This window comes from Zygotorulaspora mrakii, chromosome 2 (genome assembly GCF_013402915.1).
Source record: "Zygotorulaspora mrakii chromosome 2, complete sequence".
NCBI lineage: Eukaryota > Fungi > Ascomycota > Saccharomycetes > Saccharomycetales > Saccharomycetaceae > Zygotorulaspora > Zygotorulaspora mrakii.
The window spans coordinates 103,046-128,297 of record NC_050720.1 but is presented as its reverse complement, the minus strand read 5'-3'; the positions used below and the strand labels follow the sequence as shown (position 1 = coordinate 128,297).

The following is a 25,252-nucleotide window of genomic DNA, read 5'->3' as shown; positions in this document are numbered from 1 at the left end:
ACTTCGAAAATTCGATATGAAATCAATCCTCTCTTGTGGAGAAATAATTACTGATGCTATCAACAAAAGGTTGAAACTGTGATTTGATTTCTCTTGGATAGCTTATCGAACAAGTGAGTCCACCCAGTTGGGTGGAGACAACGGCACATGTAAAAATACTTGCCGTACTTTGCGGTTCGTTGAAAATAGAATCTTCGACAATAAATTCTGCGTCGGGATTCTCCTTCAAACAAAACGATTGAAAACCTAGATTTGTAATTTCAAAAGTGCCGGGGGGTCCGTTAGTCTTCAATTTTTCGATGACAAAATCCGCCTCATCGACCACATCTAAAAGTTTAGTATTATTGATTGTTTCGTTTATGTTATCAACACTTTGCAGCTTTAGACCATGTTGAAAATCTTTAGCTGCTGCCCAAATGTCATCCAAATCGTTCATGTCTTTTTGAATCTGCAGAGAAGCTACCAGATTTCCTAACTGGAGGGTCTTAGAGTCGAGATCATTAAATCGGTCTCCTAATGCCTTTCTGGTGTTCATAGGTATATCGACTTTTAGTATAGACCCTTTGTAATCATCACTTTTCGAGGTATTCTTCAAGGTAAGACAAATCAATGACGCCAAAAAACTAGTTAGCGAGACTTTATTGGATTTGCATTCCCGGAGGACACGCTTCAACTTTACAGAAGATAGTTTTAAAATAAATTGACAATTGTCATTTCTGATTTGGAAGCCAGTTTTCATATTGTCTTTCTTACTCTCCAAAAGACCACTAGGAAAGATGTAACTTTTGAATTGGAAAAGATTAGGGTTCAGTCTAAGCAAGGCACTGGGTGACCATTTGAATATGGTCGCCAAAAGAGGTCGCAGGATTACATATTTCCATGTTACGGGCCAATTCTCATAGGGATGAACGACCGGAACAGTGTTAACATCTACCTGAGGTGAGAATAAGGCTTCGTTATTATCACCTTCTTCAGCGGATAAATCATTCAAAGTCATAAAAAAGGATTCCCAAAACTTTACACAAGATATTCCATCAAATAAAACATGATTTACCACTAGCGTCTGTCTTCTCTTATCGCGGTCTATCAATATTTTCCACAAAGGTTTTTCAACGTGGTATGGAAATTGGTAATTTTTGAATATGTCATTTATACCTTCATCATCATCCCTAGAAGAGACATACTCAACAACATCGTCAAATTCGATTGGACGCTTCTCTATTGATTTGATAATCAACTCGCCATTCGTTTCATCTTTGAATATATTGCAGTGAAGTTGAGGGTACTCTTCGATTAGTTTTTTTAATGTTTGAAACAGTTGCTCTTTAGTTGGAAGCTTGTTCAATTGCACTGCTACAAAAATGGAAGAAAGAACATTCAGCTCACCTCGATAGTAGTAAAATCTCTCTAGGGAGTTTAAAGTTCTTTTTGCCATGGAACCTTGATGTGTTTATAATAGTCAGAGATTTTTCGATCTGAGCAAGACTTCTTATATAAAGATGTGCCTTCAATATGTAACATGAAAAAATACTCCTATTTCTCGATTTGCCACCTATCTCTGTGCATACCTCCTATTTAGCTTCTAGGAATCTGTGAGCAGAATAGTAAGGAAATAAGGCCCGCAGACTATCAAGCACCTTTTTTCATAGTGTGGTAGTCTGCTAATCACCTTTTTTCTGGTTTTAGTAGCTCCCAAGTTTGAAATTCTGAAGAGTTCGTCAAGCGCAAATAGAAATCCTGACAACATCTAATATATTTTTATCTTAAGAGGGAGTTGTTTGCAAAATGTGGATGACAGCAGCATTTCTTAAGATCGTAAACAGCAAGTAAACTCGTTGCCGTGCTGATGGAAGAAGAATATATGCATTGATTTGCACATATGTATGAACACTGCTAAGGGCTCATTTCACTACAACAAGAGTGGTCGCCTGAGCAGAATTATTTCTAAAATGACTTATTTACTTCCTCGCTCTAAAGAAACCTAGCAAGCGATCAACCTGTTTTATAGTTCACTCAGGTCCTGAAGTACCATGGCAGCAGGCTTTTCCAAGATCTTTCAGATCGTTTTTGCCGGCCCTATTGTTTTGACGATTAGATCACAATTCGCAAAACAAGGCAAGATGCTCTGTTCGTGTCCTAATTAACTAACAGCGACGTCCAATCTACATCTTGGAGTGCCCACAATGACTTGAATTTGCTGAACGAAGAGCCGGCATCTTTCCTATAAAAGGTAAACTTGCTTCAAGAGCGCTGCTTATTTGGACTCAAAAGGAAAGATTAAAATGCATCGCTATAGTACAAACTGCTTCTTTATAATAAAGCATTTATATTCAGGGATGTTACATACATCTATTGTTGGTCTACTTTCATGTCATTTAACCCATAATCATCATTTTGTTGTTCGGTTCTTTCATAATCTTCTATGGTCATATTTGGGTCAGGGTCTGGCGCATATACATTTTGAATGTAAGAACCTGCAAGAGGATCTACCATTATTACGTTGAATTTAACTTTTCCATCCAACGCACTCTTCAATTTATCGAAGAACGCTAGCCAACGTTGCTTCGTTGGCTCATCCATCGAGTCTGAAGTTTGAGAAAATACACGAGATTCAAGTTCATCATAAACTTGTTTCAGTATGCCTTCTAAAGTTGTGAACCTACCCCCTAGAGTTCCCTCCTGGATTTCAACACTGAGTTCTGGGATAGTCATCGAACAGGATTCTGATTTCAAGATATCACGAGATAAATCTGCAGGATCGTCACAATAAAGTGTGATTTTCCTACCTTTCTCTGGTATGGCACCACCTGTTTTGACCTCGTTAGACCTATAACCACAATGCTCGCATACTGTAGACATAATGATAACTTCCTTGAAATGAGGAATGTTAACGGGCTTCATGTGGCATTCACATTCATGCATACATGAAGGACAGGTTATCTTAAAAGTTTGAACTTCGTTATTGAAGTTTTCTATCTCAGTTGCATCGGATAAAAAATTTGATGACGTTGAATCGACTTTAACTGACTGCGAAGGGTTCCTGTCACGATTTGATAATTCTTCCAGTTTTTCCTTGCGACGTTGCTCTAGTTGATCCTTTGTAATAATGCCGACTTCGACATTCTGTTCGTCAGTTCTCAAATATTCAGCGTGAGACCATTTATGCAAAGGCTCACCCGGTTTATATTCAATCCATGAATTTCCTGCTGGATCATCCAAGACAAAGGTGAGTGGCACCGTATTCGGCTCGCAATTCATATAGCTCCTGACCTTCTTGATAAATTCATCAATCCTGTCGTGAAGATTTTCGTCGATTGCCTTTCTGGCTGGCTGATCAGATTCTAAATCCTCAATCATCTCATTTAATAAGCCTTCAACTGTAGTCAGCTGACCTTTCTTCGCAGGGATTTCAATGTCTAGTTCGACAAACTTGCATGTTGCATTTTCGGATTTGATAATTTCCCTATTGAAATCCTCACTATTCTCGATTTTAAGAATGTATTTTGAACCTTTCTCCTGAATAGCGGAGGCAGATTGAATTTCAGAATTTTTGAACCCACAATGTGGACACTCGAATGACATTAGGACAACTTCTCTAAAGTATGGAATGGACGTCAGCAACAGTCTGGTAGTACCATTTTGGTGACAATTCATACACAACGACTCAATCTCTTGAATCGGATGTCCCATGGAATCAGAAGCATCCGTGGTTCTAACAAGGTCTTGATTTGCCTCCATTTCACCACCATCTGAAACCCCATTAAACTTTGACTCCTCTTGCATATCCTCAACTGCTTCACCCACGGGCTTGAACAAGCCATTTCCGACTTGCTCTGCTTCTTTCTGTCCTGTTTCTTGCAACGACATTTTGGAACAAAGTGAAAAGTTTCTTAACAATGATCTCTTCCTTGTGTACCTGAAAATAAACAACTTAAACCAGGCCTATAAACGCCCAGCTTCAACAAATTTATAGATCTGCTTTCATTTTTTATGCGATGCCCTGTCATTTTGAAAAAAATTTTAGCTTTTCAAGACATCGCGATGCTTCAAGAAGTTTCTACAACTTTGAATTTTCAGGCCTTCGTACAAAATCCTAATAGGACTTCAATATTTCAGATAGTAACTATGCTAGGCAAGATGTAATTTTTACTTTTGAGACAATACATGGTTGAGAAAGTGTCAAAAAATGCCCAGAGATCCTCTTATCGGTATTGTTGGTAAACCGTCTTCGGGGAAATCAACTACATTGAACTCTTTGACAGATGCAGCGGCTGCAATGGGGGCATTTCCCTTCACAACTATCGATCCCAATCGTGCTACTGGATATGTCCAGATAGACTGCGCATGTTCACGATTCGGGTTAGAAAAACTTTGTAAACCCAATTATGGCTGGTGCTTGAATGGTAAGCGACACATTCCTATTATGTTGCTGGATGTAGCTGGTTTAGTTCCTGGTGCGCATGCCGGTAGAGGACTTGGTAATAAGTTCTTGGATGATCTGAGACATGCGGATGCATTGATTCATGTTGTAGATGTAAGTGGAACCACCAACGAAGAGGGTAAAAATACTAGAGGATATGATCCAATGCAGGATATTGAGTGGCTTCAAGATGAGATTCGACTCTGGATTGAAGGTAATTTGAAAAAGCGTTGGGGTTCGATTGTGCGCAGGCACACGGCTACCAAATCTAGTATTGTGGATACATTGCAAAGTCAATTTGGTGGCTACGGGTCGCATGCGCCTATGATTCGGAGAGCTTTGGATAGAATAGATGATTTACCGCCTTTGGATAAGTGGGATGATTCGTGGATCACCAAAGTTGTGACATCTTTCATGAAGGAGAAATTTCCAACAGTTTTGGCGCTAAATAAGATGGATCACCCAGATGCGGATAAGAATGTTTCTAAGATTATGCTGAAATATCCAGATACTAAAGCCGTACTGACAAGTGCTATAACGGAACTATTTCTAAGAAAGCTGAAGAAGCAGAAATTCATTTCTTATGAGGAAGGTTCGGAATTCGTCGATACGTATGAGGATGATCCAGAGAATTTAAGGCCATTAGATGAAAAAACAATGAATAGGATTGAAAATATAAGAGATTTGGTGCTTTACAGATTTGGCTCTACTGGTGTCGTACAGGTTTTGCAAGCCGCTACAGAGGTTTTGAATCTGATGCCAGTATATACCGTCAGAAATATTCAAACATTTACGGGCGGTAATGGACAAAACGTTTTCAGAGACTGTTTTTTGGTAAAAAAGGGTACATCAGTTGCGAAAGTCTCCAAATACATTATGGGCACGGAATTAACTGTTGCTGCAATTGAAACGGTCGGGGGAGTTAGAGTGAGTGAAGATAGTTTAGTTGAACCAGGTAAGAACGATATTCTAAGTTTTAAGATTGCACCAAGAAGCAAAGAATAATTGCAATACATAAATGTAAGTAACATAATTTTAAATTTAATGATAGAAAACAAAACCTCTTTTTTTTCAAACGTAATTCTTTTTTATAATCTAAGAAACTATTTAACTTAACTATAAAAAATTTGTCATAAACAAACGATAAAGCAATAATTCTATTCTTAATATGTTTAATCTTGCTTAGCGTTAATGGAAGCAGTCAATTTAGCTTGAGCGACCAAACTGGATGGAGCATCCATGACAGGCAACATAACTTCGATCATTCTGATCTTAGAGTTTTCGTTGAACTTTTCACATGTGGTCAATTTCTTCCATTCACCAGTGGTAGCAACTCTGTGAGTTTCGTAGTCCTTGGCACCGAAGGTTGGCAATAGGTCCAAGTTCTTCCATGGTTGAATGTCGTTGTATTGAGCTTTTTCACCGTGAATCAATCTTTCAATGGTGTAACCATCGTTGTTCAAGACGAATAAGTATGGTTTCAAACCCCATCTGATCATGGTGGAGATTTCTTGAACAGTCAATTGTAGAGAACCGTCACCAATGAATAAGATAACTCTCTTCTTTGGGTCAATTTCTTCAGCAGCGAAAGCAGCACCTAGAGTAGCACCAGTGGTGAAACCAATAGAACCCCATAAGACTTGAGAGATACCGTAAGTCTTGTTTGGGAAGTGAGATTGGTTGATACCGAAAGCAGAAGTACCGGTTTCAGTGATGACAACATCACCTTCTTGTAAGAATTTACCGACTTCGTTCCAGATCCATTGTTGCTTCAATGGAGTAGAGTCAGCGGATTCAGCGTTAGCTGGAGTTCTAGCTGGAACTGCAACTGGCTTGTAACCCTTAGCAGCTTCAGCGACCTTGGTCAACAATTTTTGTAGAGCGAATTTCATTTGAACACCTGGGAAGGTAGCGTTTCTGATCTTGATGTAGTCAGAGTGGAATTCAACAATGTTCTTGGTCTTGTAAGAGTAAGAGAAAGAACCGGTGTTGAAATCGGATAGCAAAGCACCGACAGATAAGATCAAGTCAGCACCTTCAACAGCTTCCTTGACTTCTGGAGAAGATAGAGTACCAACGTAAACACCACCGAATCTTGGGTTTTGTTCATCGATAGAACCCTTACCCATTGGGGTAACGAAAGATGGGAATTGAGTGACGTCAATCAACTTCTTGGTCTCAGCCTTGACATCGTGTCTGGAACAACAAGCATCAGCCAAGATAATTGGGTTCTTAGCATCCTTGATCAATTCCAAGACTAGGTCGACGACTTCGGTCTCAGCAGAAACATCGTTTGGTTTCAAAGACAAGTCAATTGGGGTGTCCAACAAAGAAGCTGGGACCTTCAAGTCGACCAAGTTAGCTGGTAGACCCAAGTAGACTGGTCTTTGGGTGACGTAGGTGGTTCTGATACAACGGTCGATCTCAGCTGGGGCAGCAGCAATGTCGGTCAACATAGCAGTGGTCTCAGAAATGTTGGCAGACATTCTGTGGAAAACAGTGAAGTCACCATTACCCAAAGTGTGATGCAACAACAATTGTTTAGCTTGAGAGGAGATGGATGGAACACCGACAATGTGCAAAACACCAACGTGTTCAGCGTAAGAACCGGCAATACCGTTCAAAGCAGACAATTCACCGACACCGAAGGTGGTGATTAGAGCAGCCATACCCTTAACTCTGGCGTAACCATCAGCAGCGTAAGCGGCGTTCAATTCGTTGGCGTTACCAGCCCATCTCATACCTGGGACTTCGTAAATCTTGTCCAACAAGGACAAGTTGAAATCACCTGGCAAACCGAAGATGGTGTTGGTGTCAACTTGCTTTAATCTTTCAAAAAGATAACGACCTAAAGTAATCTCAGACATTTTTATTGTTTGTTTGTTGTTTGTTTGGGAATGTATTCCTTGATCTTCTATAAACAAAAATATAACCAAGAGTGCATCCCAACTACTGATGATTCGAAATTGGGATAAATCCCTTTCGCTTATATACTTTTACATGTCTATCATACCCTCATTACCCGTGCGCTCTTGAAATTGATAAGGGACACCTACAACAACACAACATAACATAACACTATGCACATTGACAATGCAAACGCGACATTAGAATACCATTACGGTTAAGCACCTCATCGAATGTTCCAAACTTTTTTTTCATCCTGTCGCTCTTGTTGGAAAAACCGTTTTTTTTCAAAAATAAATCAAACGATGCCATTTTTTCATACAGCATAATGGCATATTTCATGATAATGCATGTAATTCCACTATCATGGTCTGATAGAGGTCGCTGTGCCGCTAAACGCATAATGCATATAACGTTTCTGAACCCGCTAAACGCATACTTTTCGCATATTATACGCCTTTCAGTGCGCGAGTTTATGCGTTATGCGTTTAACTGGAATTGGCTTCTCCGAATCGTTCCAGAAACAGAACTTCCTATTTTTTTTCTGGTTTGTGCCTGCGGGCTGAAATTAGTGGAAGCTGAAACGTTCTTAAATTATGCAATTTGGCGGGCACAGAGGCGGTCGCGCGGCCAATTTCGGTATGTAAAAATGTGGGTGGCGAAGTGTCCCGCTAAGTGCATATTCGGTTAGCTGGAAACACAGGTGTGTTTTTTTTTCTCATTATCCGGTTCGGTCGCGACCGAACCGGAAGATATGCTAAATACCTCTCTTTGCCCGACGACGGTTGTAGTTTGTCTGGCGGTGATGGGACTGCCGTCATCGCAATGTGAGCTCGATCGCGATGTTGTTCACATAAACCAGAAAGAGTTGAACTCGACACGGTCGAGCTTTAACAAGAACAGTGCTGCGTGCAGCTGGCATGCGCCGCCCGTGTAGCCGCCGAGGTGCCATGCTCGACAATGCGGAGTTACGCGGAGTTGCACGGTGCTGTACGATGTCGTACGAGCGCGCGGAAGTGTTCTATACACGTAGTTCGGGAGGAACGAATAGCTCTCTCCCGTCGTTTAAGCTTGCCGAAGGAGACTTGTGATGTCCGTGATATCGATTTGTTTGATTATTAGAAATTATTACTTATTCCCTTGGTTTTGGCTCTCATTCGCTCAATTCTTGCCTTCAGCTGCGACGTGACTTCTGCCGCACGTTTCCAGCTCTCCTCATTGATAATGTCATTATTGCTGGAGGCGAGAGAGTGGTTGAGCTGCAGAGAGTCGACACGGCGCGGGAGATCGTCGCTGGACTCGCTTGGGGTCCTTAGATGCTTGCTTCTTTCAGTGAGCGGCTCAAACGAGGATGACGATACAGACCTTACTCCGAGATTTGTAGATATCGCGGAGGCCGTGTCTGATGACAATGATGTTGGCGCTTGTTGCTGATTACGTTCGAGTTGCAGCAGCCGATTGTTCTGTTGGGATTGCGCGTGTGCCTGCGCCTGCAATTGCTCTACTCTATCCTGTAATTTGGCCAGTTGCAAATCCTTCGATCGTACTTGTAGTCCCCTTTCATGAATTTCTGTCTGCAGGTTTTTCAGCTGTTCCCGCAACATCTCGTTTTCGTCGTTAATTCGGTTCTGTGTGCTTGTCAATTCATTGATGTGATTCGATAAATGCTGTCGCTCTTTAAGCCAATTTTGCTTTTCATTAATCAACTTTTGCAGCTGAACAGGGCTCTTTGTACCATTTCCTGTCGATATGCTGTTTGGAGTTCTCGTCGATGGTGATCCTGGCATTGATCTAGGCATTGCTAATGATTGTGACGTTAATAACATTCTTGATTTTTGCACGTTGGGCGAGGCTGCCTTCGACACTTTTTTCAATGGGGAACTTGCGACACGTTTTGATGGAATGCTAGATGAACTTGACGGTCTTGAATCGAATCTGCCAGAATGCACCCTGCCCCTTTCAAGATTTTCTGCTGAAAGTGATGGTGAGGATGATGATTCAGGCAATTTTGCGCATAACTCTTGAATCTTTTTCCTTTTCAGGCTGTCTAACTTCTCTAGCGCATTTGTAAATGTTTCGTTTCTACCCATTATTCTAAGAAGTTGAGCAAAACATCCGAACCCAGAATTTCTTATCGTTGGTTGTGTATCATTCACAATTCTTATCACTGTTGGAATGATCTCATCTTGGAGATTCTTGTCGATAACTTCCTTTGAAACTGGTAATTCTCGTAAGATGAAAGAAAACAATTCGGTAGTTTCCATTCTAATTTGTGGATTTTTATGTTTCATAAACTCTAAAATTTCTTGCAACATATCTTCATTATTATCTTCCGAGCTTAATGGATTATAGAGCTTGCAAACTGACTGTAAGCAACCTCGAATTGCCTCTATCACGGAAGGCTTTTTCTCCTTTGTTCTCTGTAACAGAGGAACAAATATTATCGTGACGTAGTTTTTGCTAAATCCCGGAAACCTTAGTTTCTCACATATTTTTTGTATTGATTGTGCGACTATTGTTACAGCCTGGACATTTGCGTCAAATTGAATTATTTGCGCATAAAGAGATAAAATTTCAGTATATTCTTGCCTTTCATATTTTATTTTTTTCACTTTTGACAGTGTATTATCCCAAAATTCTTGCAAAGCTTCAACTCTATCTTTCCATTTTGTCGAAGATATCCTATCATGGAAACCTGCAGGCAGCTTATCTAGTATACTTTCGGCAGGTAACATCTCAAAAGGATCGATATCTAATGCAGGCTCTTCTGCCTTTAACTTAAGATCCATAAGCGTATCACCGTCTTTATCCGTTTGTTGGTTTTCCTGCAACCTATTCTTTTCCAATTCCATTTGTTCTTTTTCCCATTGGAATAATCTTTTCGAGCCCCTAGAGGCTGACATATTTGAATCAGCCTCGTCGAAAAGCTTTTCCAATTCATTTTGCTGGATTGGTTTCAGATGCGTTAGCAGTAATTCGTTCAAAAGTGATTTGTTTCTGCCATTAGCCTTATAAATTTCAACAATCAATGCAATCGTTTGAGCTCTAACATTTCTATCAGCATGACCAGCTAATTTAACCAGTGGATCTAATAGTTCAGGTAAAAGATTATTCAATGGAGCCTTGGCAAACCCAAATGACGCAAGTAGCTCCCGGATGCAATTGATAGAGGCAGCGACCAATTTGGGGAGCTTCTTATTGAAAAACGGCAGAACCAATTCAACAGACTCCGCGATCGAGTCATCGAAAGAGCATATCAAAATGATGCACTCCATTGCCTTGTTCTTTGTCACAGCTCGAGATGATGCTAAGCCTTTCTCGGCCAACGCAGGGATCCAATTGTACATTACGGTCTTTACATCTATTTGTTTTGGCAACCCCACATTCTTTAGTAAACATTCAAGCGCCAAGATCGCTTGCTCCTGCGCTACAACATTACTATCGGTAACATAGTCCCCAAAACGAGATGGATCTTTCCAATATATCATGAATGAATCATCATCTTTGCCCTGCTTCTGAGTAGCATTGCTAAACAACCTATTCAACTCCTGGTACCCATCAGACCGTGCCTTCCAAAGCTTATGAGTTAGTCTTTCATTCAATGGTAGCTTTGTGAAGTCCACGTCATCATTATCTGCTCCACCGTTCATCAAAACTCTATATGACTCTTCGATGAGACAATCCTTTATTTTGAAACTCCTTTGTTTACATCTCTGATCCTTATTATTGTTTTTGATCCAACCGCCAAACCTACTCTCTGACACAAGAAAATAGAAAAAAGAGGCGTCCCATTTTCATCCCGTCATACGTAAGTGTGAGGGTAACGCCAATTAGCAACCGGAGTTCTACATAGTAAATTGAGCTCTCTCAGCCTCATGGGTAGTCTCGAAATCATCGCCTGCGTTCCCTTATCTCAGTCTTGAGGCTTTAGTTTCCAACCAGTAGGTGTATGCGACACACAGCGTAAATAGGATGCAATATGATTCCATGGAGAACAAGATTGATGACTGGTTTCCAACACATTTTGCTGCTCCCTTAGCAGCGCCTTTCATTCCGTTCACATATTTTTCGGTAACTAGTGAAATAGGTGGTAGGATCAGTCATCTTATCTTGGATTGTTTAGTAATGTCCTTCTCTAATTGCAGATGATCTATTCATGTTGGGGGCCAGATGGCTGAATCGCTTAGTAAGTGGCGAGCGCAACTGTTCTCGAAACCCTCAAGGGATATGAAAAAGTATATAAACCCAAGAAAAATGAAAGGGAATTTGAAAGACAGTATTTCATCAGAAATGCAATATAATCTATCGATAGATTCATTCAATCAAATAAAAATATATTGCAAAAATGGTAAGTGCAATTGCTTCTGCTAGTGATTTCGACAAAGTTATTTCTGTCGACAAATTGGTCGTCGTTGACTTCTTCGCTGTCTGGTGTGGTCCATGTAAGATGATTGCTCCAATGATCGAAAAGTTCTCTACTGAGTACACTGAAGCTGATTTCTACAAGGTTGACGTGGATGAGTTGCCAGATGTTGCAAGAAAGTGTGAAGTTTCCTCTATGCCAACTTTTATTCTATACAAAAGCGGTAAACCAGTCGCTAAGGTTGTTGGTGCTAACCCTGCAGCTGTAAAGCAAGCCATTGCTTCCAACATTTAAGCTATGAGGTATATTTTTATCTATGTAGTACTTTAGAGCATTTATTCTATAAACTCTTTAAATCTCCAAATATCCAAATACGTGCAGCAAGTTTATCATTGATTTAGTATTCAACTTGCTTGGCGCAAGTTCTTGGACTCTGGGTTTTGCATTCCATGCGACACCAAAACCTGCGACATTCATTGCGGGCAAATCATTACCGCCATCACCTACCATACAACTTGCTTCGACTGGAATATCGAACTCTTTACATAGCCTCAACAACGTCTCTGCTTTGTACTGTCCGTCAACAACTGTGCCCTTGGTGAACCCCGTGAGTAGACCGTCGGAATCGGTCTCAAGGATGTTGGCTTCAGCATAATCCAAATTTAGTTGCTCTTTAATAAACTTTGCAAATGGTATAAATCCACCACTCAAGACAGCTAATTTGCATCCGTTGTTATGCAAAGCTTGACAAAGTTCTGGAACACCTTTAGTGATTTCCAATTTCGATTTGATTTGATCATACAGATCGTCTATCTTGAGGCCTTTCAGTAATTTAACACGTTCCTGTAACGATTGTTTGAAGTCTAACTCGTTGTTCATCGCACGCTCCGTAATTTCACGAACTTTGTCCTCGACATTGGCATATGCAGCAATTAGTTCGATAACTTCTTGGTAGATTAATGTTGAGTCCATGTCAAACACAATCAATTTTTTTTGACGGTATTTGTTGTTCAATTGAACAATTAAATCAGCATCCTTAACTGAATCGATGACTTCTTTGAGCAATAGGTGGAATTCCTTCAGAGAAATAGTATTTGAGTTTTCGACGTATATATCGAAGGCATTTTCAGATGATTGCTGCTCGCTTTCGACTTCGTATCCATCAGAACTGAGTACAGCATTGATTTTTTTGGAGATTTCAGCCCTTTTCTCCAAGTTCAAAACGTCCTCGTGACTAATACAAGTGATAACAAAACTGGACATCTCGGGTTGATGGCTAGATGTCTCAAGTAATTGCAACATCGATGATACTATTTTTTTTTTTTTCATCAATGGTGTATACATTCCAATTGTTAAGTGTAAATATCACGTGAGTTAGCATAAATAAGAAGAGATACAGAGCTCTCATTAAGTCAAGGTTTGCTGGCCCCATCTTTCAGTCACAATAGAACCTTGTGTGGCCCAGGTTATCAATTTGCATGACATTTTTTTAATTTTTTTTAACCATCTAAATTTTTTGTGTTTTGTCGCAATAGTTGAATATGAGTTGTTAACACAAATCGTGAATGAGTAATATAAGTATTTATTATGAAAAAAAATACTTGACCGCTACAATCCTGATATTTTCTTATCCACCTAACAGTAAAGACTTTAGTCCGTCTCCCTCGAAATTCTATCAAGCAATCATGTTAATTAATCAATTTACTACGGTTTTCAATTTATTTGAGTGATATAGTCTACCTAGAGGAGGAACTAAAGACAAGCAGTGCAGGAAAAAGCGATTTTTAGTGTAGCCAAGGAGTTTCTCTACTGAAAGTCCTTTACAGACATCATTACTTCGGTGAAGTGCAGCCTCTGTGAAGGATTGCTTCATTGCACCGTTTAGCAGAGTCACATGGTCTTTTCGATCCTCGGGTGCCATGACAGCTTGGAAGTGAAAAATGTACGTTGAAGCTGAAATAATCAAATAAGAGAACTGCAATACAATTACACTACGTGCATCATTTAGGTTGAATACGGTGTGGAGTTGAAATGGCTAGCAAACAATTACGTATTCTTGTACCTGTCAAACGGGTTGTTGACTACCAAATCAGGCCAAGGGTTAACAAAGCTGGAAATGCAATTGAAACCAATGGTGTGAAATTTAGTATCAACCCGTTTGACGATATTGCAGTTGAGGAGGCTGTCAGGATCAAGGAAAAAAATAAATCTCTGGTTGAAAATATCCATGCAGTTTCTATTGGTCCTGCCAAAGCACAAGATATCTTGAGGAACTGTCTCGCAAAAGGAGCAGATACATCGACTTTAATCGATAGTAAGGATGTTCAACTGGAACCACTGGCTGTCGCTAAAGTACTCAAGGAAATAGTCGATAAGCAAAAGACAAATTTAATCATTATGGGTAAACAAGCAATTGATGATGATTGCAACAACACCGGGCAAATGCTGGCAGGCCTATTGAACTGGCCACAAGCTACAAATGCAGCTAAGGTAGAGTTTGTTGATTCTGACACAGTCAAGGTTACCCGTGAAATCGACGGCGGTGAGGAAACCATTAGCGGCACTTTGCCCATGGTCATTACAACGGATTTACGTTTAAATACTCCGCGCTACGTCGGTTTGCAAAACTTGATGAAAGCAAAGAAAAAACCTATGGAGAAGCTAAGTTTGAAAGATTTCAGTAATGTAGACGTGCAGCCAAGATTGAAAGTCATCTCTATGGAAGAACCAAAACCAAGAGCACCCGGAGTCGCCGTCAAGTCTGTTGATGAACTAATCGAAAAACTGAAAGATGTCAAAGCAATCTAATTTAAACGAAACTATTCTCTATATAACATTCTCAACCATACTTACCGCCGTGATGGTGAAAGCATAACATTTTCTATCATCCCCGGTGGCTTGCTACTCATAAACTTTTCTGTATACCACTGATCAAACTGCTTTGGCCCTTGGTCATGAACGTTACATAGATTTATCAAATTTTCACATTCCTTATGCCACGACTCAAATACTTGACTACTAGGTTGTAAAGGCTGCAGTCTGATTTGCGGGGCTTCTAGTTTTTTCAGATCCATGTGTGGAAAAGCCGATCCATGTGCATTATAAAGCGGTGATTTGAGAAGTATATCATCAATATTAGTATTGAGCTCACCCATGGTGATACGACAGCGAGCACCAAACTACCCTCTCGAGCACCAGGCTGTTCTCTGTGCAGTCCCTTTTGGACTTCACTGTTCTCTTTTGTTTGAAGATAGGCCGTTAAACGGGATAAGTTATCACAGGATCGGTGCGATGACACAGGCCAACTGTTTATTCCATATGTCAGTCAATAGTAAAAATGCCCTTCAATTAAGAGTGGGAATTGAATTGACTAAACGACCTCTAAAAGCCTGTTGGATTTCTGTTTCGCTGATAAAAAAGATGCTTAATTAATTGAGATTATCGGAAGTCGGTCGCTACTGATAAAATCAAGCAGTCGTTGTTATAAATCGAAAAAAATCTTGCCTCCTAATGACGACACATCTTGAGCATTGCCTGAAAAAACCAAAGCCTCTTATAGAAATACCGAACGTTCCTCTTATTAATTCAATCAATTACGTTGAATATTTACTTACAAGGAAGAAACCTACTCAAGGCATAATGTGCTGTCTGTCGTCGAGACTGCAGATTCGATTAGATAATACTGGATGGCGGGTTGAAGATACAAGCCTTAGCATTTTCCACAACCTATCTCGCTAGCATCTGAAAGATAACAATGAAACGTTGAGAAAACAATAAAGATGCCAGTCTCCTAGCAATCGACCTTAACATACGAAGAATTTGCGGCAAGTTTAAAATGATGAAGAAATGCAATCTTCAACACTTGAATCACAGTGTAATTCGGTGCCATTTACTCGTACTTGGGCAAGCTTCTAAAAAGTATACATAAGTAGTCCTTTGAAGTGAGTTCTTTTGTAGACTCAAAGACCATGTTTTGCCTTTCACAAATTCACTGAAATAAAAGCACATTTTCTAAGTTTGCTCGTTATGTGTCAAGTGAATATCTATTTTAAAGGCATTGCGGCCGCTTAAAAAGTTTATCAGCATTCAATATTTGGCACGACTTGGTTGCCAGTTCTCGGCACTTTCACTCTCAACTAGATCGCATACTGATGAGGCTTTTGAAATTCTGGTTGCACCTGAACTGACTGGCGACGCTGAATTGACTTCACCTGATCCTATAAAAGACTATGTGCTGCTGTGACACCTGGTGACAGATCGTACCCAGTGACTAGTGAAGTCTTATTATGTAGGTTTGTTCATGTCGGATATACACCAGTTGTCATCGCTCTGTCAGCGACAGAGTAAACCTTGAAAAAGTGTGTCATTTCTACATTTTCTTTATTACTTCTTGTAAAGACGGTGAACTTTAAACTATAGTTAGACAACACTGAACAAAATGCTCAATACAATACCACTTAATATAGATGCATGGTTGAAAGAGAATGACTCTTTACTTCAGCCACCCGTTAACAATTACTGTCTTCATAGAGGCGGTTTTACCGTGATGATTGTTGGTGGGCCAAATGAGCGTACCGATTACCATGTTAATCCTACGCCCGAATGGTTTTACCAAAAGAAAGGCGCAATGACTTTGAAAGTAGTCGATGAGTCTAAAAAGAGCGATGACAGATTTATCGATATCACCATTAAAGAAGGTGATTCATATTTGTTGCCAGGAAATGTTCCTCACAGTCCAGTGAGATACGCGGACACCGTAGGACTTGTACTTGAGCAAGATCGTCCAGCCGGCGCACATGACCGCATGAGATGGTATTGTTCGAATTGCAGAGAAATTGTCTGTGAGCTGAGTTTCCAAATGATTGATCTAGGTACTCAAGTTAAGGAAGGCATTCTTGAATTCGAAAATGATGTGGAAAAAAGAACATGCTCAAATTGCGGCACATTAAACTTTTCAAGGCCTCAAGGTGCCAACTAATGACTATTGACTTCAGCAAAATGCGATTCGTAGCGGGGTTTTTTAAAGTGGCATATGTGAATTGAATTGATTTACTATTACCTTTTTATTTATGTATGTTAAATTGGATTTCCTGAAAAACTTTCCTCAGTTCATCTATCGCACACGCAGTACGTACAAGTATACAAAAAAAATGTCCTATGAACCCCTGATTCATTCAGATGATCCTAAACACCCAGCAAATGTGATATGTGCACTTTGCAAGCAGTTTTACGACAACAACTGGTGTACCGGAACAGGTGGTGGTATATCAATTAAGCATCAAACTACTGGAGCCTATTATATTGCCCCCTCTGGTGTTCAAAAGGAGCAGATGAAACCAGAGGACATGTTCGTTATGGATGGTAAAAGCAAGGAATACCTAAGGATCCCAAAACAGTTTAAGCCAAGTGCTTGTACTCCATTGTTTGTCGCATGCTTTCAACACCGCAATGCGGGTGCTATAATTCACACGCACTCTCAAAACGCAGTGCTTTCTTCCCTGCTATTCGACAAAGTTTTCAAAATTGCTAATATAGAGCAAATTAAGGCAATACCTAGCGGGAAGGTAGATCCCGAAACTGGTAAACTAATACCTTTATCATTTTTCGATACCCTGAATATACCTATAATAGAGAATAAGGCGCATGAAGACCAATTAATAGATTCATTACTACAAACATTTGAAGATTATCCACATACGTGTGCAGTCATAGTGAGAAGACACGGCATTTTTGTTTGGGGTCCAACCATTGAAAAGGCGAAAGTCTTCAACGAAGCGATCGACTATCTCATGGAGCTTGCAGTCAAAATGTGTCAATTAGGGATTCCGCCAGATTGTGGAATTGATGAAGAGGCAAAATTTATTGCTAAGCGATAATAGTAACTTTGGGTTCGGCAACTGTATTTACTTTTTTAACTGTTTTTTCCAAACAGCTTCCCATATTAAATACTCATTAGTTACTTTATTCCTTGTATCTTTTATATTCGACGCAGAGTTGAGTTTCAAAGTCAGATTGCTGTCGTCTTCGACTAGTCCACAGAGGACTATCTCACTCCCCCTTAGCACTTGGGCCATGCATATTGGCTCGTCGTTCAGGTTACGTGAATTGAAAAGCAGTAGGTTTGTATTTTTATCGAATCCCTCCAGGGTGGCGTAAAATGCTTCCCCATCAGTTTTGACTACGATAATACGTCGATTCAAGTAATCCTTGAGTAAGGGTGACATGGTAATTCGAAGCTGTTTGTTTCGTTTCCTACTGTTCTGCTGCTTTTTCGCTCTCTTATGTAAGGTAAAAAGCGAAGGTTCTTTTCAAACATAGGTATACTTCTTAGAGGGCGGCAAACTTGAGAGAAAAAAAGCAGAAACGGGTGAAGGAGAATTATTATAGGCAAGTCGGTATTTGATATGTCGTGCCACTCTGATGATGTATCTACTGATGTATCGTTGTCTTTATCCTCGCCCCCTGGGAAAGGCTTGCCATTACGACTTATTGATACCGCTGATCATCAAGCTGAGCGCCTAGAGGAGGCTGATAAGCAAATATTAGAATGGGCTGGCAAATTGGAAATTGAGAGTGTTGATTTACGAGAGAAATCTGCAGAACTGATCAAAGTCTTGCAAAAGAATTCAAAACAACTCTGTGGGATTTTAAAAAGGCTTACCGAAGCACCAGCGAAGGATGGAGAAGTGAAAGGTTGGTAAGAAGGATAAAAAATACTCTTGAGTAATCTGAAAAAGTATGAAATTAAAATACTAACATGGCTTTTAGCGCTTGAGAAGTCTATACAGGAAATTGGTTCACATTTGGAGGAACAGCTGGGAAGGTTGGAGAAAAAAATAGGATCCCAAGGGTGCTGCACTCTAGTTTCTCCAGAGGATCAGGATAAGGAAATTGGACTTGCAGCATTAGCAGAACATATGAAAAGTCACCTTGATATCACTCAGGAGAGAACTGAGACGACGTTAATCGCAGCCCGTGGCATTATGTTAAATCTAACTAAGCAATTCGAGGATACACAAAACGTATTGGTATCAATCTCAAAAGATATCAGCTACTTACGTGATAGGCAATTATACGTGGAGGAGCGTTTGAACACGTTTGAATATAAAGAAAAGGTTGAAGGCAAATGCACAAGTAGTGCAAGCGATCTGAATTTACATGGAACAACGTTACTGAATGAAGTTGAAGAAGAGAATACGGACATCAACTTATTGAAAACTAATTTAATAAACAAGAGAGACGGGAGCAACATTATTGTGCTCCCAAAAGGCAACCAATCTGCCAAGCGAATAGGAAAAAGGCGCAATCTTGCACAGGCTAGAACGATCATACCATGGGAAGAGATTGAAAACAATGTCGAAGATATATAATTGTAAGAAGCAAAAAGGAAAATAAACCTGCTAAAATAAATAAGTATCTCTTATTCAACGCATCTACTCTTACACGAAATCACATTCCTTTCCAGGTCAATTCCTAAAGTTAGCGTCGCCATGGAGCCCAAATCTTCTGCACGAACCATATTTTCGTAATATAGTCGGTATGCCGGGAGATATCTGTCAACAAAGGTTTTCACGCCCTCGTCGTCCATTCCCTGATCATCTTTAAGTTTGAGGGCCCACTCCTGTTGCTGTCTCCATTTATAAACATTCTCGATTTCATCCGCCTCGAATACTATGCCTAACGAGCATATTTGAGGATTAGACCACAATAATGGAGCGTAGAGTTGCAGATTTGCGTCGATTTGTTTCATATCTGGAGTTCCTTGAAAAAATTCCGATGGAGAGCTTTCGGGAATTTCTGACACAGGCTTGAATCCAAGAAACCATCCCTCTATAATCACAATATCTAATGGAAGATCTACAACTGTAACCTCCTTGCTTCTGTCTCCTTCGCCATTGAACTTCGATTTATCGTACTGCGGTAAGGATACCTTTGATTCATCCCCCTTCCAAATCGCTTCCAAACAACGTGAAAGTAGTGGAATATCATGCGTCCCGGGCAGACCTCTTCCTTGAAGCAATTTGTTACTAGAAAATCTCTTACCGAGCGTTATTTGATCGTCATGGGATAGGTAGAAATCGTCAATTGACATGCTTGCAATTCTTCTTTCTGCGCCATACTTTTGCACCAAATGCTTGTGCAAAAAAGTCGTTGTATAGGATTTTCCAGATCCCTGTGGACCTGATATGAATATAAACAGCGGCGAACTATCTTCTTTCAATTCACGTTTCTCGAACCATGCTGGTACGTACTCTTCCAGAAAAGTAATACTGTTCTCCAAAATTGAACTACCTTTTCCTAACATACTGCCAATCTGCGATGTATTTCCAATGATAAAGCTGTCTATCAAACCAAAAATATTCTGTCGTACTAATGACTAATAGAGATTGAGTTCCCTAAAGGCGTGCGAAGTATTCAGCAATTTAAACCGCCCCCTTGTGCACTTTGATTGCGATTCGTAAAGTACTCGAGTTTCAATCGAGAAGCTGTTTATACCTTTTACCGTAATATAACAAGACTCTCACAATGTAATTACAGAATTTACTTGCGAAGCGCAATCAATCACCTTCCTTCACCATTATTATTTTCCAAAAGTGGATCTGCGTACTCCGGGGTTTGCTTCTTAATTCCAACGATACTGGGAATTCGATGACGCTCGACAAGAAGAAAATTGAACACGTTTGTATATAAAGCACATTTGAGATTACTATTAAGAGTCCCAATAAAGATCCACAATTGTACGACAGCTACTTTTTTGATTGAATTGGGCTACAAAATGGGACCAAGTCATATGGGGTTGGAGAAAATTCTAGAGCTGACAAGGCAATCGGCTTCCCGGTTCGTCACTACAACTTTACCTGCGGCACCAGTTTTGGCTAGAGGAACTTTTGGCGGTACTCTGGTTGCCCAATCACTATTAGCCTCGTTATACACTGTTCCTACGAATTTTGTACCAACTTCATTGCACTGCTATTTTATCAGTGGGGGTGATCCAAATAATATGATCGCCTATGATGTAGAAGATCTGAGAAATGGCCGAAACTTCATTCATAAACAAATCACAGCTTACCAAGGTCAGAGATTGATATTCTCGTCTACAATTTTATTTGCTAAGGAAAAGCACGACCACGATTCGTTGCACTTCTTAAAAACAATAAAGCCTTCGGACTTACCAGATTTGCGGAAATTTTGCGATGCTTCGAGCCTGTTTGAGAGGAAGTTTATCTTGAACGATAATTGGAAACGATATGCAAATCTACAGCCGGCACTTGGAAACCCAGGTATAATTCAAAAGCAACTCGAGACCTTTCAATTTGGTCCAATTGCATACAAATTCCCTGAGGACCTATTTTATTCTACTGCAGACACTGATAAATTAGATCAATACATTTCCATAAGAAGTTCAGTAACAACTACCGCTGTGCAATACGGAGAAAACCCATTTCGAATCACTCCAGCAAATGATAGGCGCTATAATTACGTAGCATTCGCTTATCTGTCAGATTCTTACCTACTTATGACTGTTCCGTATTTCCACAAGTTACCAATGTACTCTCATAAATTTAGCGTCTCCTTAGATCATAGCATATATTTCCATGATATGCCCAGAGTGAATGACTGGATATATTTGCAGGTTACGAATCCAAGATCCCACTGGGACAAGCACTTAATGCGCGGGGAATATTATGATTCAGAAACAGGTGAAATAGTTGCTAACGTTTCGCAAGAAGGATTGGTAATTTATGATTCAGAAAGAGAAATCCGAGCAAAATTCTAAGCTAGACGTACATCACATGAATTTCTATTCTCTTACATATAGATTATTAATTATATACTAATTAAAGGCGTTGAATTCAAAACATACCTTCGATTTCACCGTCCTCGTCCACTTCCACGTTCATGAAACCACAGTGAGTTGGCAATCCAGGAATTGTTTGAATTTCAGCCGCCAAAGCATACAAGTAACCAGCACCAATAGATGCCCTGACATCTCTGATCGGGAAGGTAAAACCAGTTGGAACACCCTTCAAATTAGCGTCGTGAGATAAGGAATATTGAGTCTTTGCCACACAAATAGGTAAATCAGAAAAGCCTTGTTTGGTATACAATTCGATTTTCTTTTGTGCTTCTGGCAAGAAGTGAACGTCCTTAGCACCGTACATATTCTGTGCAATCTTTGTGATCTTGTCTTCCACGGAACCTTCGACATCATACAAAAACTTGAAATCTTTGTTAGTGTCCTCCTGAGTAACTTTGATGATACCTTGAGCCAAATCAATGGCACCGGCACCACCTTCTTCCCAATGATTGGAGACAATAGCGTCTTCTGCACCTGCCTTTAAGGATTCTTCCTTGATGACTTGGTGTTCTAAGTCAGAATCAGACGACATCTTATTGATAGCAACAATGACTGGTAAGTTATACTGCTTGGCGTTAGCAATATGTTTAGCCAGGTTAGCGCAACCTTTTCTCAACAACTCAACATCTTCATTTAAGTAAGCAGCAGGTAAAGGAGCACCAGCCTTAACTTCAGGTCCACCACCATGAACCTTCAGAGCTCTAACAGTAGCAACAATAACGACCACATCAGGTGTTAAGCCTGAAGAGCGACACTTAATGTTGATGAATCTTTCACCCCCCATGGTAAAATCGAAACCAGCTTCCGTGACAACATAGCCTACTCTTTCCTTTTTAACTTCTTCAGTTAAAGTTGGATCAACACCTGCAAGTTTCAAAGCCATTTTATCAGCAAGAACGGAGTTAGCGCCAATGGAAATATTAGCAAAAGGACCTGCGTGGACGAAAACTGGAGTACCTTCCAAAGTTTGCATAATATTTGGTTTGATAGCATCTTTCAATAAAGCGGTCATAGCACCTGCACAACCGATATCCTCACAGGTGATTGGTTCACCAGCTTTTGATGCAGCAATAACAATATTACCTAGACGTTCTCTCATATCATTCAAATCGTTACATAGCGCCAAAATAGCCATACATTCAGATGCTACTGAAATATCAAAACCTGTCTTTCTTGTAAAACCTTTTTCCGTTGGTGCTTCACCTATAGTTATACCTCTCAAAAATCTATCGTTACAGTCAACGACTCTTCTCCAAGTGATAGTTTCTGGGTCGATATCCAAACGAGCGAATCTAGAGGCTTCCTCTGGTGTCAAATCATCCGGATTAGACTTGTTAATACCTAATTTTTTTAATCTTTTTTGCATAGTCAAAGTGAATTTCCTCACACCTTTCTTTGCTGGTACCAATCTTTTGTATAAGGCAGCATCCTTTTGTGTAGATTCGTGAAACATTCTAGTGTCAATAGCAGCTGCAAGCAGGTTATTTGCCATTGAAATAGCATGAATATCACCCGTGACATGCAAATTGAATTCATCCATGGGAATAACTTGAGAGTAACCACCACCGGCGGCACCACCTTTAATACCAAAAGTTGGACCCATCGAAGGTTGACGAACGTTGGCAAAAACCGTCTTATTCAGATGAGCGCCAAGAGCTTGGGCCAAACCAACAGTAGTTGTAGATTTACCCTCACCCAAAGGAGTAGGTGTGATACCTGTGACCAAAACGTATTTACCGTCCTCCTTATCCTTTAAACGATCTAATAGCTTCAAGTTGACCTTGGCTTTAACAGATCCATATGGTTCCAATTCAGATGGTAGAATACCAGCCTCTAAAGCAACCTGGCTGATATGTTTTGGCTTTTGAGCCCTTGAGATCTCAAAATCGGATGGAACTGGCTTTTGTAAATCCAATGACAAGGCTTCAAATTTGCATAATTTACCACCGGATTCCAATTCACGTTTTGCTGCAATTAACGTATTTTGCATTAGCATAGCGACAGTCATTGGACCAACACCACCTGGGACTGGAGTAATCATTTTGACATATTTCAAAGCTTCATTGAATTCAACATCACCAACATTTCTGTAACCAGATTTTTTGGTTGAATCTTCAACAAAGTTGGTGCCTACATCAATCACTACAGCTCCCTTCTTATTTTCCTTGAACCATTCACCTTTAACGAACTCTGGCTTACCAATTGCAACAACAACGATATCAGCATCAGCGATATATGCAGGTAAGTTCTCAGTCTTTGAGTGTGTCATTACGACAGTAGAGTCTTCCGATTTCAGTAGTTCTGCCACTGGAGATCCCACGATATCTGATCTACCAACAACGACAGATTTAGAGCCTGCAATCTTGACACCATTCCTTTTCAAAAGTTCAATGATACCCTTTGGCGTGCAAGGCAAGAAAAACGGTTTACCGTTCTTCTTATTCAGTTCACCAATGTTAAAGGTCCCAAAGCCATCCACATCTTTAGATGCAGTGACAGCAGTGGTTATTTTGTCCTCGTCGATATGACTTGGTAGAGGTAATTGAACAAGAACACCGTGAATCAATGGGTCCTCATTGAGTGAAGCTATCTGAGCCAGTAATTCTTGTTCTGTGATTTTCTCAGCCAATGAGATAAAATCAGCTTCGATACCTGCTTCCCTAGCAGCTTTGCATTTCATACGCACATATGTGGAGGAGTCCTTTCTAACACCTACTTGGATGATAGCTAAACGTGGCCTGAAAGATGCATTTTGAGACTTCAATTGCTCAATCTCCTTAGTCACCTCGTGTCGAATAGCCTGAGCACAAGCCTTACCATCGATCAATTGTGCAGTCATTTCTGATAGACACTACTCAGCCTTTTAACAATACCTAGTCTTCCAAGAACTAGAGCTTCTGACTACTGATTACAAACCAGAAAAAAATAAAGAAATAAACTATCTATAACTTCTATTCTATCTTCACTTAAGAACTCTAAACGAGAATTTTTTCACTTCCGATGACAATCACCATTAATGCATCTCGATAAAAAAAACACATGCTGATATACATTCAATTCGCATTCATCAAGGTCTGTAGCCTCCACATACCGGCTGTATTCGATTTGATCATGGCTGCTCATACAATTCTGCCATGGAGAAGTCAAATTGCATTCTGATATTAGTAGAAGTCACTATAAAAAAAAGAGGTTAAGCAGCAGATGTTGACAAGGTGAAGTCGCAATTGCATGTGACCAGCGAGCTTCAAAGATATGGCTGGATATTCATATCGGTAATGTGCCCAGCAGCATACCAAAGAGAAATTGGCAGACGACCGGAACCTATTGCGATCCAGTTTTATCTTTTACGCAGACGTCACTCATATGAAGTTTTTCATATCTTGGCAGCACGCTTTGAGCGGATTTCTGATCAATCTGGCGATAGCCATAGGTAAAAAGTTCGAGAAGACAAGTGCTCTAATGTTCAAGGACATATTATGAGTCTTGTTGTCGGCATAGATACGTGCTCGCTTATAAGTGATTGTCGATATAGAAGTGAATTTGAATCACGTGCCTCTCTACATGTTTGTAGTTCTTGTGTACGTTCTTCTGTGTTTTCTCGTGTCTGGGTCCTCTCGATGAAATTAATAAAAATTCCTTGAAGCCTTACAAAGAAAAGAAGTTTAGAAAATGTCAATAATTGAGCTAATTGGGGCCCTGCAAA

General features: G+C 40.1%; 16 protein-coding genes across 16 annotated transcripts; 7 read left to right on the top strand and 9 right to left on the bottom strand.

Moving 5' to 3' along the window:
• Positions 1 to 22: 22 nt before the first annotated feature.
• SLI1 (N-acetyltransferase) lies at positions 23 to 1,435 on the bottom strand (the record flags this gene model as incomplete). The annotated part of the gene is made up of 1 exon (XM_037286868.1): positions 23 to 1,435. One exon carries the CDS (start codon positions 1,433 to 1,435, stop codon positions 23 to 25), a length of 1,413 nt encoding a protein of 470 aa, XP_037142763.1.
• Positions 1,436 to 2,349: 914 nt separating this feature from the next.
• Positions 2,350 to 3,867, bottom strand: ZPR1 (zinc finger-containing protein ZPR1; the record flags this gene model as incomplete). Its single annotated transcript, XM_037286867.1, has 1 exon — positions 2,350 to 3,867. The coding sequence occupies one exon, from the start codon at positions 3,865 to 3,867 to the stop codon at positions 2,350 to 2,352; it is 1,518 nt and encodes a 505-aa protein (XP_037142762.1).
• Positions 3,868 to 4,186: 319 nt separating this feature from the next.
• On the top strand, positions 4,187 to 5,425 carry HG535_0B00710 (uncharacterized protein; the record flags this gene model as incomplete). The annotated part of the gene is made up of 1 exon (XM_037286866.1): positions 4,187 to 5,425. One exon carries the CDS (start codon positions 4,187 to 4,189, stop codon positions 5,423 to 5,425), a length of 1,239 nt encoding a protein of 412 aa, XP_037142761.1.
• Positions 5,426 to 5,592: 167 nt separating this feature from the next.
• PDC1 (indolepyruvate decarboxylase 1) lies at positions 5,593 to 7,287 on the bottom strand (the record flags this gene model as incomplete). Its single annotated transcript, XM_037286865.1, has 1 exon — positions 5,593 to 7,287. The coding sequence occupies one exon, from the start codon at positions 7,285 to 7,287 to the stop codon at positions 5,593 to 5,595; it is 1,695 nt and encodes a 564-aa protein (XP_037142760.1).
• A 1,158-nt stretch (positions 7,288 to 8,445) lies between these two features.
• Positions 8,446 to 10,977, bottom strand: STU2 (Stu2p; the record flags this gene model as incomplete). Its single annotated transcript, XM_037286864.1, has 1 exon — positions 8,446 to 10,977. The coding sequence occupies one exon, from the start codon at positions 10,975 to 10,977 to the stop codon at positions 8,446 to 8,448; it is 2,532 nt and encodes an 843-aa protein (XP_037142759.1).
• A 695-nt stretch (positions 10,978 to 11,672) lies between these two features.
• On the top strand, positions 11,673 to 11,984 carry TRX2 (thioredoxin TRX2; the record flags this gene model as incomplete). The annotated part of the gene is made up of 1 exon (XM_037286863.1): positions 11,673 to 11,984. The coding sequence occupies one exon, from the start codon at positions 11,673 to 11,675 to the stop codon at positions 11,982 to 11,984; it is 312 nt and encodes a 103-aa protein (XP_037142758.1).
• Positions 11,985 to 12,041: 57 nt separating this feature from the next.
• Positions 12,042 to 13,034, bottom strand: SER2 (phosphoserine phosphatase; the record flags this gene model as incomplete). The annotated part of the gene is made up of 1 exon (XM_037286862.1): positions 12,042 to 13,034. The coding sequence occupies one exon, from the start codon at positions 13,032 to 13,034 to the stop codon at positions 12,042 to 12,044; it is 993 nt and encodes a 330-aa protein (XP_037142757.1).
• A 687-nt stretch (positions 13,035 to 13,721) lies between these two features.
• CIR1 (Cir1p) lies at positions 13,722 to 14,498 on the top strand (the record flags this gene model as incomplete). The annotated part of the gene is made up of 1 exon (XM_037286861.1): positions 13,722 to 14,498. The coding sequence occupies one exon, from the start codon at positions 13,722 to 13,724 to the stop codon at positions 14,496 to 14,498; it is 777 nt and encodes a 258-aa protein (XP_037142756.1).
• A 41-nt stretch (positions 14,499 to 14,539) lies between these two features.
• Positions 14,540 to 14,845, bottom strand: MVB12 (ubiquitin-binding ESCRT-I subunit protein MVB12; the record flags this gene model as incomplete). Its single annotated transcript, XM_037286860.1, has 1 exon — positions 14,540 to 14,845. The coding sequence occupies one exon, from the start codon at positions 14,843 to 14,845 to the stop codon at positions 14,540 to 14,542; it is 306 nt and encodes a 101-aa protein (XP_037142755.1).
• Positions 14,846 to 16,128: 1,283 nt separating this feature from the next.
• BNA1 (3-hydroxyanthranilate 3,4-dioxygenase) lies at positions 16,129 to 16,668 on the top strand (the record flags this gene model as incomplete). The annotated part of the gene is made up of 1 exon (XM_037286859.1): positions 16,129 to 16,668. The coding sequence occupies one exon, from the start codon at positions 16,129 to 16,131 to the stop codon at positions 16,666 to 16,668; it is 540 nt and encodes a 179-aa protein (XP_037142754.1).
• Positions 16,669 to 16,759: 91 nt separating this feature from the next.
• Positions 16,760 to 17,566, top strand: MDE1 (methylthioribulose 1-phosphate dehydratase MDE1; the record flags this gene model as incomplete). Its single annotated transcript, XM_037286858.1, has 1 exon — positions 16,760 to 17,566. One exon carries the CDS (start codon positions 16,760 to 16,762, stop codon positions 17,564 to 17,566), a length of 807 nt encoding a protein of 268 aa, XP_037142753.1.
• A 27-nt stretch (positions 17,567 to 17,593) lies between these two features.
• On the bottom strand, positions 17,594 to 17,914 carry LSM8 (U4/U6-U5 snRNP complex subunit LSM8; the record flags this gene model as incomplete). The annotated part of the gene is made up of 1 exon (XM_037286857.1): positions 17,594 to 17,914. The coding sequence occupies one exon, from the start codon at positions 17,912 to 17,914 to the stop codon at positions 17,594 to 17,596; it is 321 nt and encodes a 106-aa protein (XP_037142752.1).
• A 180-nt stretch (positions 17,915 to 18,094) lies between these two features.
• Positions 18,095 to 19,060, top strand: REC107 (Rec107p; the record flags this gene model as incomplete). Its single annotated transcript, XM_037286856.1, has 2 exons — positions 18,095 to 18,376; positions 18,467 to 19,060. The coding sequence occupies 2 exons, from the start codon at positions 18,095 to 18,097 to the stop codon at positions 19,058 to 19,060; spliced, it is 876 nt and encodes a 291-aa protein (XP_037142751.1).
• Positions 19,061 to 19,110: 50 nt separating this feature from the next.
• On the bottom strand, positions 19,111 to 19,995 carry TDA10 (putative ATP-dependent kinase; the record flags this gene model as incomplete). The annotated part of the gene is made up of 1 exon (XM_037286855.1): positions 19,111 to 19,995. The coding sequence occupies one exon, from the start codon at positions 19,993 to 19,995 to the stop codon at positions 19,111 to 19,113; it is 885 nt and encodes a 294-aa protein (XP_037142750.1).
• A 471-nt stretch (positions 19,996 to 20,466) lies between these two features.
• TES1 (palmitoyl-CoA hydrolase) lies at positions 20,467 to 21,468 on the top strand (the record flags this gene model as incomplete). Its single annotated transcript, XM_037286854.1, has 1 exon — positions 20,467 to 21,468. The coding sequence occupies one exon, from the start codon at positions 20,467 to 20,469 to the stop codon at positions 21,466 to 21,468; it is 1,002 nt and encodes a 333-aa protein (XP_037142749.1).
• Positions 21,469 to 21,544: 76 nt separating this feature from the next.
• ADE3 (trifunctional formate-tetrahydrofolate ligase/methenyltetrahydrofolate cyclohydrolase/methylenetetrahydrofolate dehydrogenase ADE3) lies at positions 21,545 to 24,388 on the bottom strand (the record flags this gene model as incomplete). The annotated part of the gene is made up of 1 exon (XM_037286853.1): positions 21,545 to 24,388. The coding sequence occupies one exon, from the start codon at positions 24,386 to 24,388 to the stop codon at positions 21,545 to 21,547; it is 2,844 nt and encodes a 947-aa protein (XP_037142748.1).
• Between the last annotated feature and the right edge of the window lie 864 nt (positions 24,389 to 25,252).